The sequence below is a fragment of the Ornithorhynchus anatinus genome, chromosome 8 (genome assembly GCF_004115215.2).
Source record: "Ornithorhynchus anatinus isolate Pmale09 chromosome 8, mOrnAna1.pri.v4, whole genome shotgun sequence".
NCBI lineage: Eukaryota > Metazoa > Chordata > Mammalia > Monotremata > Ornithorhynchidae > Ornithorhynchus > Ornithorhynchus anatinus.
In genome coordinates, this window is record NC_041735.1 from 35,542,698 (window position 1) to 35,554,875 (window position 12,178).

Sequence of the window (12,178 nt, forward strand, 5' to 3'; positions counted from 1 at the left end):
AAACTGTCTCGGCCACTTGTCTGCCCAGTGAGAGGGCAAGTCATTTAATATAAGACCTTTATCCCCATGTGGGATAGAGGCCGTCTCCAGCCCAATTTGCTTGTTTCCATCCCCGCATTTCATACGTGCCTGGCACGTGGTGAACGCTTAACAAATTCCACAGTCGTTATGGTGTTCTCCCCCAAACCCTTAGTACAATGCTCTCCACAGAGTAAACGCTCCGTAAGTATTGATCGATCGATTGAAGAGAGAAATCTGAGAGAGTCTGACAAAGCGCGAGGGTGTGAAATAGGCAGGAACGAAATAATGCGGTTCCAGTCATAGAGTAAGCCAAAGGAGAATAGAGAGAGAGGCCCAGGAATAATAGAAAAACCACTGAAGGGCTTGAGGTGGACATAGGAGAGAAAACATAGCAAGAGCACTGAAAATACTAACCCAAATAATCCTGCCTTTCAAACCAGATCTTAGGTTCCCTGCAAAATCTTGGGGAGTCTCAGCTGGTGGCAAAATATTTAGTGAAATCTTCTTCCATCCCTGTTTGTTTAATGCGTAGCTTTGATGGGGCAGAAAACGGTGTTTGCTCTGGAGCAGCAAACGGGGTCCTGAGGATGCTGAATAGTAAACCAGATAAAGGCACTTAGCTACTCTGCCAGGTGGTTCTGCCTGGTCACCTCAGCATCTCCAAAGGGGTAAGATTCATAACTGCTGCATTCTAGGCCAGGGGACGGATAGTCTCCCTTTTCTCTAATTCTCTCTCCCTTTTTCTCCCCCTCTATACCGTAAACTTTTTATGGGCAGGGAACATAACAATTCTGTTGTATAATATTCTCCCAAGCACTTACTGTAGTGCTCTGCGTATAGTAAGCCCTCAATAAATACGATGGATTGATTTTCTGTTTTTATCCTTTGAAATTCAGATTGTCATTCAGCCAAACTGTCGTGCTCTAGAATTCCTTTCTTATCATGACTCCTCCTTCTTTTTTTTTTCCCTGACTACCCACCTCTCCCCAACTCTCAAATCCAGTTTTGTTGGGTTTTTTTCCTGCTTTGCTTTCAGGATTTGTTTATTTTGCTTTTAAGTTCTTTGTCTTACCTCTGTGCTTTATTCCAGCCTCTGTCATCATCTAGCCGGCATCTCTTCGGCCAACCTCCCGGGATTTTTCATCCCGGGACCTGCTTCCTCAGTCTCTCTTCTCCCTTTACGTGGCGGGTTCGGTTCTCTAGCCCGAGCCGCCATCTAATGCTTCTCCGTGGACTGCTTTTACTAAAGGTCGAGGGCCTGAGTTTAGACAAGCGAGGAGGAGGCCATCGAGGAAGGCTGAAGGACTCAAGTGATCCATATTCAGATACTTAGAAGATTGGAAGGAGATTAAAAAAAAGAGCCAACCCCACTCCCTTCCCCCCTGTTAGTGAGGAATGGGATGGAGTCTAATGTCGGGTGTTATGCTATCAGAAGGGTTTGCTTTATTATAGCTATATACTAATCCTGCTCTCTCTGTTGGAGATCCTGGGATATGCATCTTAAGCACCACTGTATTGTAACCAAGTACTAGATAGATTTAGCCGTACAAAAAAACAGATAGAAGAATAAAGTATATTGCAGAGGATGTGAGGAGGTGATTTTGCTGTTCCTATTGAAATATAAGTACTGAGAGTGCTGACTGTCTGGATGTGGATTTATGGGAAATAAAGCCCTAAAATACTTTCTCCAACAAAAAAATAGACCTCTTGGAAACAGTTTTTCCCTTCTATGTACTTAGCTCCCATTGAGCTGAAATTGCTCTCAGTATTGTGATAATGACAATTCAATATTACAGCCATGTGGAAGATGAACCAAATAAATTAACCAGCTGCTTTTAAGGGAAATGTGCTCAATGGATTACCACCCTAAAATGCTTTGTAGAACGTTCGTGCTCAGAAGGTCTCCAGGTGGCTATCCAGCAAGAAAAGGGAGAAATGGATTTTACTAAATACCAGTAAAGTACAGGCAGAAGGATCTGTGGCCATGGAGTGAGGAGAACATTCGTGAGGAAAGAAGGCATTTCCCCTCCCAGAGCAATGAGGCAAAAGCACATTGCTTTTGTTTTGTTTTCGGGGTATTTGTAAGCGCTGACTGTGCGTCAGGCACCGTTCTGTGCTCTGGGGGTAGATAAAAGCCAGTCGGGTTAGGCACAGTCCGTGTCTCACCTGGGGCTCTCCATCAGATGAGGAAACTGAGGCCCAGAGAAATGAAGCGATTTGCCCAAGGTCACCCAGCAGACAAGTGGCGGAGCTGGGATTGGAACCCAGGTCCACTCTCGGGCTGGTGCGGCGAGTTTGTCGCTCCCTTGCCCAGGCAGCTTCTTCTCTCCCAGCAGGTAGCTTAGGGCTAGCCCCAGCCAACCAGCCAAGAGGGCACCTTTCTTTTCCCTCCCGCTAGCCAAGAGCGGAGGAGAGTAAGAGGCAGTCCTGGATTAAAATTCCTCACTATTCAGAGGCCTCTATACTAGAAATCTCGGAATTCCACGGAACCGCAACCGAACAGGCAGTGAGTATTCCCTAGACCGGAGGAGGGAAAAACAAGCATTTAAAGTAAGTTAAAAGCAGCTGGAAAGGCCGGGAGTCTTCGCATCATTGTGATCTTTATCAACACCGGTATTTATTGAGCATCTAGTGTGTGCAGAATACGGCAGGAGACGCACGAAGGACACGGTCAAAGCAAAAATCTCAGCCCTTACGTTCAAGGAGACTTACACTCTAACGGAAAGTACAGGCAGCCACAAATAAATGATAATGGTATCTAGTAGGCACTTGTGCCACGTGCCAAGCACTGTAATAGGTGCCGGGGTGGATATAAACAAATTGGGTTGGACACAGGCCCTGTCCCACGTGGGGCTCACAGTCTTAATCCCCATTTTACAGATGAGGTAACTGAGGCACGGAGAAGTGAGCTGACTTGCCCAAGGTCACACAGCCAACACGTGGCGTAGCCGGGCTGAGAACCCAGGGCCATTTGACTCCCGGGCCTGTGCTCTAAACTACTAGGCCGTACTGCTTTTCGAAGGATGATACGTTTCCCCCGGCCCTGGCTTGCCAACCCCGGCGGTCCTGGCCGGGCCAAGATAGGAGGAGAAAACCGGCCCTGTGCGTTCTGAAGCCAGAGCCCAGACAGAAGCAAGCGGAGCTGACGGAAGGGGCCTTAAGAGTGCCTGAGCACGCCAGCCAAGTTGCCGGGGAAAGCAGAGTACCTGAGGAATAAGTGGTCGTGAGAACTCAGAATCAGTTGGTTAGAGGGGAAACGGAAGGACCCCAAGCCAAAAAAGGGGGTGCGGTGATCTTGAGTCAGACAGGAGAGAGGGCATGGAGGTGGAGAGGTGAGACCCCGTTCGGAAAAAGCCAAACAAGAAGAGACAACTGAAAAGACAGAAAGTTGAGACATTACAAGCTCCTGAAATCCCAAGACTTCTTCGGCTAGTATTTGTCAAAAGCTCCCGCTCTGTAACTTTAACTTTCTTCATGTCGAGTGCAGTTCTAGATTTCTATTGTCTGCAAGTGTTTCGATTCCCCTCCGTTACGTGGCATCTCGTTTTATTTTTGCCCGGTCTTAGGGGTTCGACTGTAAACGTACTAACAAACGTGTAAGTCAGTCTTACTTGTTAAGGGCTTACTGTGTGCAGAGCACTGTATTTAGCGCTTGGGAGAGGACGGTATAACAACCAACAGACACGTTCCCTGCCCACAGCAAGCTTACAGCCGAGAGGGGTAGACAGACACTGATTGAAGTAAATAAATTAGAGATAAGTAGGTAAGTGCTGTGGGGCTGGGAGTGGAGCAGGAGGAAAGGGAGCAGAAAATGAGGTGCTTGTTTTGAAAAGCATCACTTTTTTTTTGACCCGACTGTCGTTAGAAGGTTCTCTTTTTCCTCTCCCCTCCGTTATAGCAAGATACGCGTCGCGAGGAGGAGGGTGGGGGGCTGGAGAGGGGATGATGGCCCTGGTTTGAGAACAGGGAGGGGAAAGGCTGGAAGGTGTTAGAAATGATTTACGGTAGTTGACAACCATTCCCTGCCAGAGAGCGGAGGCATCCCTAAGTCTGGAAGGACTCGAGGTCAGCCAGTTCACTCTCTGCCTTTAGGCAGTTCATCCTTAGGAAAATAAACAACGAAGGCGCCCACCAAGCCAGCTTGTGGATGGTGCCCCTTTGCGACAGGCAAAGGAGCACCCAGCTAGATTTCTCCTTTTTTCTTCTTTTTTTTTTTTTTTCTTTTTATGGTGTGTTTCGACCCGTTGCTATTTGCCAGGCGCTATCCTAAGAGGTGGGGTAGATGCCAACTCGTCAGTTTGGGTTCAGTCCGTGTCCCACGGGGGGCTCGCGGTCGATCTCCATTTTACAAATGAGGTGACTGAGGCCCAGAGTAGCGAAGCGACTTGCCCGAGGTCACACGGCAGATAAGTGGCAGAGTTGGGATTAGAACCCGGGTCCTTCTGACTCCCAAACCCGGGATCTCTCCCCTAGGCCACATTGATTTCCCTCCGTTGGACATCGTGTATCCCGCCCTTTGCATCTGACAACCGGTTCACGGCGTGCCGTCCGTATTTTAAGACTTAGGACGATCAGCGGTATTTATTGAGCGCTTACTGTGTGCAGAGCACTGTTGTTTGTGGCTGAGACCGTCCTGGGGACTCTTCTGAATCAATCAGGTGCTTAATACGTTGCTCTGCACATAGAAAGCACTCGGTGAATGCTGCCGATCGATCGACTGGTGTTTACTGAGCACGTGGGAGAGCGTTCGGAAGAGTGCAACGGAACGGAGTCGGCAGACAGGTTGCGCGCGCAAGAAGCTTGAATCTAGATTAGATGTAGAGCAGCTTGATGAGAAGGAACGAGGGTAGCCAAAAAGTAGTGAAGGGTAAAAGCGGTTCTCCCGAGGACCCATCTGAGTGATGGAAGGAAGGGAGACGGCGAGCAGTCGAATGAATGAAATGAAGGGAGAATTTCTATAGCTCCCGACCTCAGGGTAGCTGTAAGAATTCATTCATTCAGTAGTATTTATTGAGCGTTTACTATGTGCAGAGCACTGTACTAAGCGCTTGGAATGGACGGATGGGTAACAGAGACGGTCCCTGCCCTCTGAGGGGCGCACGATTCCCTGAGCCCTTGGGCTATTTAAAGGAGAAAGGAACTGGGGAGGGGCCTTGGACTGTATTCTAACCACCGCTCACCACTTACCTGTCTGCTGTGCGACCTTGGGCAAGTCACAAAATATCTCCGGGTCTCAGTTATTGGGGATTAAGACTGTGAGCCCCATGTGGGGCAGGGACTGGGCGCAACCTGACGAGCGTGTATCTACCCCAGCGCTGAATGCAGTGTCTGGCACACAGTTACCACTTAATTCCGTAAACAGAATCCCCGAGGGGAGCCATCGCGTCTGCGGGCTCAATGTAGGCATTTGGGGTCGTTGAAGGAGAAGGGGCAGAGGAGATTAAAGGGTCAGATTCCATTGGTCAGATAGAAAAGGAAAACAGCAAGTGGCCCACCTACCCCAGTTGGCGCCTACTGGGGCATCCTCATCCCCCCGATTCATCGAATAATAATTTGGTATTTGTCGAGCGCTCACTGTGTGCCGAGCACTGTTCTGAGCGCCGGGTAGATACGAGGTGATCGGGTCGCCCCACCTGGGGCTCCCGGTTCGAATTCCCATTTTCCAGATGAGGTAACTGGGGCCCAGCGAAGTGACTGGCCCCCCAGTCACACAGCTGACAAGTGGCAGAGCCCGGATTAGAACCCATGACCTCCGAGTCCCAAGCCCGGGCTCTTTCCACTGAGCCACGCCGCTCTAGTGGGCTGCCGACGGAACGGCCGTGTTGCCCTCTGTCCGTTAGATGGTGACACTCTGGCTGTTGGAACCAAGTCCGCAGCGAGGCTACGTGTCAGATTCTTCGCTCCGTTCTCCGGAGTAGGTGATCTGCTTACGAGAGGTGGGGCGAGGTCCCGTCGTGTGCAGCTGTTATGTTTTATCACTGTTATCATTATCATCATCATTAAATGTGTTAAGCGCTTATTGTGTGCCAGGCACCGTACTAAACAAGAAGCAGCATGGCCTGATGGAAGGAGTACAGGCCTGGGAGGCAGAGGACCTGGGTTCCAATCCCGGCCTAGCTACGTGTTTGCTGTGTGTCCTCGGGCAAATCACTTGACGTCTGTGCCTCGGTTTCCTCATCCGTAAAATGAGGATTGAGACCGTGAGGCCCTTGTGGGGCCTGGCCCGGGTCCAAGACGATTAGCTTGTACCTACCCCAGCGCTCAGTATAGTGAGTGGAATATAGTGAGCGCTGAAGAAATACTGTCGGTGTCAGTAGTATTAAGCGCTGGAGCGGATCCAAGCGAATCGGGTTGGACACAGTCCCTGTCCCACATGGGGCTTACGGTCTTAATCCCCGTTTTACAGATGAGGGAACTGAGGCCCAGTGAAGTGATTTGCCCAAGGTCACACGGCAGACGAGTGGCAGAGCCAGGATTAGAACGCAGGGCCTTCTGACGCCCAGGCTCTCTCCAGTAGGCCGTGCTCCTTCCCCGTTTGTAAACCGAGGGAAATTTCAGGCCATCGTTAACATGGAACGATTCCTAACTTTGCGTGGCTGATCTTACTGTTGTCTTTATCCGAAAAAGCTAATGCAAGAACTAGAGTAGTGATTCTTTTTTTTTATTTTCCCTAGCACGCCATCGCGCTGTCCGGCACCGTCGTTCTACTGTTGGAAAAGGCGTACAGAGTTCGCCTGTTTTCGGTTTCCGTGAGGCTTCCGTCTCTCTGATATTTAGAAATGACCATTCTTTCTGTGGTTACTACCTGCGACCGGTCGCACAGTCCCAGATCAGGCCGAATCCCGAGGGCCGATTGGGGATGCTCTCCCCTCCCGCGATTATGTCCCTTTTTTGGAGGTCCCCTCCTCCAAGAGGCCTTCCCTGACTAAGCCCCCCCCCCCCCTTCTCCCACTCCTTTCTGCATTGCTCTGACTTACTCCCCATTCTATTAAGTTGCCGTTGTTTTTAGGAGATGTTCTTCCCCTCGACTCTATTCGTCGCCATCTTGCTCGTCTGCCCGTCTCCCCCGATTAGACCGTAAGCCCGTCCGGCGGCGGGGACCGTCTCTATCTGTTGCCGACTCAGTTCATTCCGCGCGCTCGGTACAGTGCCGTGCGCATAGTGAGCGCTCGATAAGTCCTACTGAGTGAATGAATGAGCACATTTTCAACGGTTTGATTTCCAATCCGATTCTGTAAGTGGGTGACGTCGTCTTGGTGGGTCTTTCTCCCGCAAGGCAGTGTATCCGTTACAGAGATCTCATTTTCAAAACTAAAAGTGATATTTTTGTTTTTACTTAAATTCTCAAATAGAACGGCCGCCCGGCAAAGCGGACACGTAACTCCGAGCGCTAACAATCGCTCTTGGATAACGGCGCAGGGATGTTCTCTAGGAATGTCTGTGCTTTGGCACCATCTTGTGGCTTCATTGACGTCCAGCGTCATCGGCTAAAGTGGAATAATCTGGAATAATCAGTTATTTGAGGCCTGGATTGGCAGATTGAGGGCCAGTGAAGATTACTTGGATCACCCTTCCTCTCCGTTTGGACGTCTGGAATGAGTTTTTGTACAGGCTCGTGGGGTGGGGGTAGTTTATCTGATGCTTCTTTTTACGCCTATAAATCGGGACGGTCTTTTCCCAGCACGCTCAGAGGTCCTGAGTTCGAATGCCGCCTCCGCCACGTGTCGGCTTCGGGCAGGTCGCTTCACCGGGGAAGAGCCCGGGCTTGGGGGGTCAGGGGTCACGGGTCCGACTCCCGGCTCTGCCACTCGTCAGCCGTGTGACCGTGGGCGAGTCACTTCGCTTCTCTGTGCCTCGGTTCCCTCATCTGTAAAATGGGGATTAACCGCGAGCCTCACGTGGGACGACCCGATCGCCTTGTATCTACCCCAGCGCTTGGAGCAGTGCCCTGCACGTAGTAAGCGCTTAACAAATACCAACATCCTCTGTGCCTCAGTTACCTCATCTGTAGAATGGGGATTAACCGCGAGCCTCACGTGGGGACGACCCGATCACCCTGTATCTCCCCCGGCGCTTAGAACAGCGCTCCGCACATAGTGAGCGCTTAACAAATGCCAACATTATTATCATAATACTGCACAGGAAGTACTCCGTGCTGATGATCTCTCCAAAATCTTTACTTCGTGTTTCGGTATAATCCCCCCAAAGGTCCTCCATGTATTCATTCATTCAGTAGTCTTTATTGAGCCCTTCCTATGTGCAGAGCACTGTACTGAGCGCTTGGAATGTGTAAATCGGTAACAGATAGAGACGGTCCCTGCCCTCTGACGGGCTTACGGTCTAATCGGGGGAGACGGGCAGGCAAGAACAGTAGCAGAATGATGCCTGAAAAGCTAAAAGAGTCATTGGCTAAAATAGGCACCCAAGCCAGCGCTTAATTAAAGAGGGAGAACACTTCCCCTTGTCTCGCTCCTTTATTTGGGTTAAAAAATGGTGGTCTTCGTTAGGCGCTTACTGTGTGCAAAGCACTGTTCTGAGCGCTGGGGGATACATGGTGATCAGGTTGCCGCACGTGGGGGCTCCCGGTTTTAATCCCCGGTTTACGGACGAGGTAACTGAGGCCCAGAGAAGTGAAGTGACTTGCCCAAAGTCACCCGGCTGGCAGGCGGCGGAGCCGGGATTAGAACCCACCACCTCTGACTCCCAAGCCCGGGCTCTTTCCACCGAGCCCCGCCGCCGACAGTTCCCTACACAGTCACAGACCGCGGAGGCCGGCTCCGGCGTAGCCGGTTCCGGCCCGGCCTCACAGACCTCTGTCTCGGTGCTTTCTCTTCCCAGCTGTTGCTCTTTGAGCAGAATTGGATGAGAAGATGGAAGTCATTCGTTTTGCACGAAGGAGAAGGAAACATACGGAGTGTGAAATGGCAAGGAAATTTAATCGCTTGGGCCAACAACACGGTGAGTGTCTGCCCCTTCTGGGGAGGGTAACGTGGCACTCTTTGAGATACCTTAGCAGGTGGTTGGGGAGATACTGCTAGCCCATCTCAGTGCGTCGTAACACGGAAAGATGCAACAATGCCAGGAAAGTTAAGGGGTGCGGGCATGGAGATCTGATCGATGCTGGAGGAAAAAAATTGAAAAGGGAAAGCCGTCAAAGACGTGAATGCTTTTCCTTTTATCCTCAACTCTTCAAGAAAAGTGTCGTGTAAGTTTTAAAGCTGTAATTATCAAGATCGGCGGCCAACATAAGGCAGTCGCCACGGTTTCCTGCATCGCTCTTTCTTCACCACCCTGTTTATTTTGTTTAATGAGATGTACTGCGTCGCCCCGATTCTATTTATTTACCGTTGGTTTTTATGAGGTGTTCTTCCCCTCGACTCCGTTTATCGCCATCGTTCTCGTCTGTCCGTCTCCCCCGATTAGACCGTGAGCCCGTCAGAGGGCAGGGACTGTCTCTATCTGTTGCCGATATGTACATTCCAAGCGCGTAGTACAGTGCTCTGCACATAGTGAGCGCTCAATAAATACTATTGAATGAATGAATGAATTTTCCTTCTTCTGGGAGTCTTAGAAGAGTGTGTGTGTATCCACACGCATCTATATACATATAGATATAAATATATGTGTGTAGCTCTACGGGCGTGTGTATGATGAGCATTTATATTGGTTTACTGCCTTGAAGTAATTCCCTATATTCCCCTGACTTCCTTATTAGGGTGGTTATTCCACTTTGCAGGAAAGGAAACTGAGGCACGGCGATTAGCTGGAGTAGTGTAAAACCCAGTTACTGATTACAGGCCTGCTTTTTTTTTAATGGTGCTCATTAAGCCCTTCCAGTTGGTCAGGTACTGTACTGAGCGCTGGGGTAGCCAGGGCTATCCAGAATTAAGATAATCAGGTTGGACGTAGTCCCTGTCCCACCTGGAGCTCACGATTTAAGTTGGAGGGAGGAGGATTTAATCCTCATTTGACAGCTGAGGTAACTGAAGCGCAGAGAAGTTCATTGATGTCCCCAGAGTCACACAGCAGGCAGGGATGGAGCCGGGATCAGAATCCAGGGCCCCTCGTTCATTCTCGTTCTGTGCTCGTTCGCAGGCCGCTCTGCTCCCCTAGATAGCCCCCAGAACAGTCCCTCCCGACATGCCCAGGTCACGTCAAGGGATGGTTTCGTTGCAGAGCATCTTTAAGGGGAAGGCTGGCTGCGCCGGAAAACACTGGTATAGGCTAATAAATTCTTTTATACTTTACGCAATCACTTAATATGAACTCGGTCAAAAAGCTATAAATTTAGATTCATTTCCTGAGCTGGCCCTTTGAAAGACCCGATTTACTCGCTCGAATTTGTTCGGATTTTGGGTGGTGGAAATTTCCCCAAGTCGAGGATCCCTCTCAGAGCCTGACTTCATTGCCGGAGTTTTACTGAAGCCACTCTGTGGCCCGCCGGATGGGCACTGGCTAGTCAGCCTGACTGTGTTCTTTGGGGAGCTGTGAAATGTCACCTGTAATCTTCCCTGGATTTGGCTCTGCGATAGAAGAACCGGTTTTTTTTTTTAAAGTGTTAGCGTGTCAGTCTGATTTTTGCCAAGAAGAGAGGGAGGAAATAACTTACCCGGCTAGGGACCTTGCCGGGTTAGAATTAGTGTTGCCGCTGACCCCTTTGCTCGTGGCTTATTGACGGGTCTAGGACCCCTCTGGTCCTCTGCCTTACTCCTACCGAAGAAAAGTGCTATTTCTGTAAAATAGAAGGATTGGGCTGTGTGTCATCTAAATATTAAGTGTGGCCTCTGTGAAGCCCTCTACTACGTGCCAGGCTCCTAAGTGCCGGGGTAGGTACGAGCAGATCGGATCGGACACAGTTCCTGTCCCACACTGGGCGCCCACTCTTAATCCCAGCTCTTCCACTTGTCTACTGTGTGACTTTGGGGAAGTGACGTGACTTCTTTGTGCCTCGGTTCCCTCACCTGTAAACTGGGGATTAAGGCTGTAAGCCCCACGTGGGACAGGGACTGTGTCTAACCCAGTCACCTTATATCTATCCCAGTGCTTAGTACAGTGCCTCAAACATAATAAGCACTGAAATACTATCATCATTAATATCATTAACCTCCATTTGAGGAAACTGAGGCCCGGAGAAATTAAGTGACTTGCCAAGGTCACAGAGCGGACAAGTGGCAGAGCTGGGATTAGAACTCATGTCCTTCCGACTCCCAGGCTCGTGCTCTATCCACTAGGCATTGCTGCTTCTCACTAGGCCGCAAAGCTTCTCCAGATAAACGTGTCGGCGGAAGCTGAGCGTGCGTACGCACGCTCACGCCCAGGAATCCGAAAGCTTCCCTCCGCTTTACGTGTCTCTCCGGGTCTCCGGGAAGCACTTTCAGTGTCTTGGAAGGTCGGATTGGTGGCAGTTGGTGGTGCTGGTGTTCATCGATTTCCTTTGTCTTCCCCTCTTCAGACGAAGGCCACTTAATGCCATTTCCTTTTCCAGGGCGTCAAGATCCTCGACATCATCTCAAAGCAAAGAATCACCAACGTGCCCCGAGATGACCTAAGCCTTCGACCCGATATGTATCCCTGCAGCCTCTGCTGGAAGGATAACGTGACGCTGATTATTGGCTGGGGAGCGTCCGTGAAGGTAATGGGTGGGGCCGGGAAGGAACTGGAGGCAGATGGAGAGGGTGTGGGGACACCCAGGAGACGATCCATACGGCCACCCAGATGCCATTACCGGACCCTGACCACACAGTCCACGTTTAACGGCTGAAGATTCCTCTTGTCCTCTCCTTTCCTCGCTGTGGGGCAACTCTTTGCCCTGTTCACCAAAGTAGGCGATCTGCTTACTGATGGCGCAAAGGGAAAGGGATGTATGCAACTGCCCGTAGCCGACGGTTTCGAAAGCTCCAGCAGGCATTTGAAAATTCCATATTTTTACCGTGGCAGATTTTGTACCCGTCTCTACTTGGGGGGGGGGAAAAAAAAAAACAAGAGTTACAATAATAATACATTTTTTTCCAGCACTCTGTATTTAATATTGGGTGAGGAGTTATTTTCAACACTATCACTCCATCAGTATTTGCCGTAGAAAATGACACTCAGAGTAGCCCAGTTCTGTGGGACTATCCCTCTCTCTCTCTGCCGGTGTGTCTGTGTGCGTGTGAGA

The 12,178-nt window shown here is 50.2% G+C and overlaps 1 protein-coding gene across 2 annotated transcripts in view; it reads left to right on the top strand.

The window, feature by feature from the left end:
- The window catches only part of VPS41 (VPS41 subunit of HOPS complex), a 150,596-nt gene that overhangs the window by 76,051 nt on the left and 62,367 nt on the right, over nt 1-12,178 (top strand). For both annotated transcript variants that reach the window (XM_029070448.1, XM_039912825.1), the window contains exons 7-8: nt 8,860-8,979; nt 11,507-11,653. In XM_029070448.1, the coding sequence (XP_028926281.1) occupies nt 8,860-8,979; nt 11,507-11,653 (267 nt within the window). The remainder of the gene's footprint in view (nt 1-8,859; nt 8,980-11,506; nt 11,654-12,178) is intronic.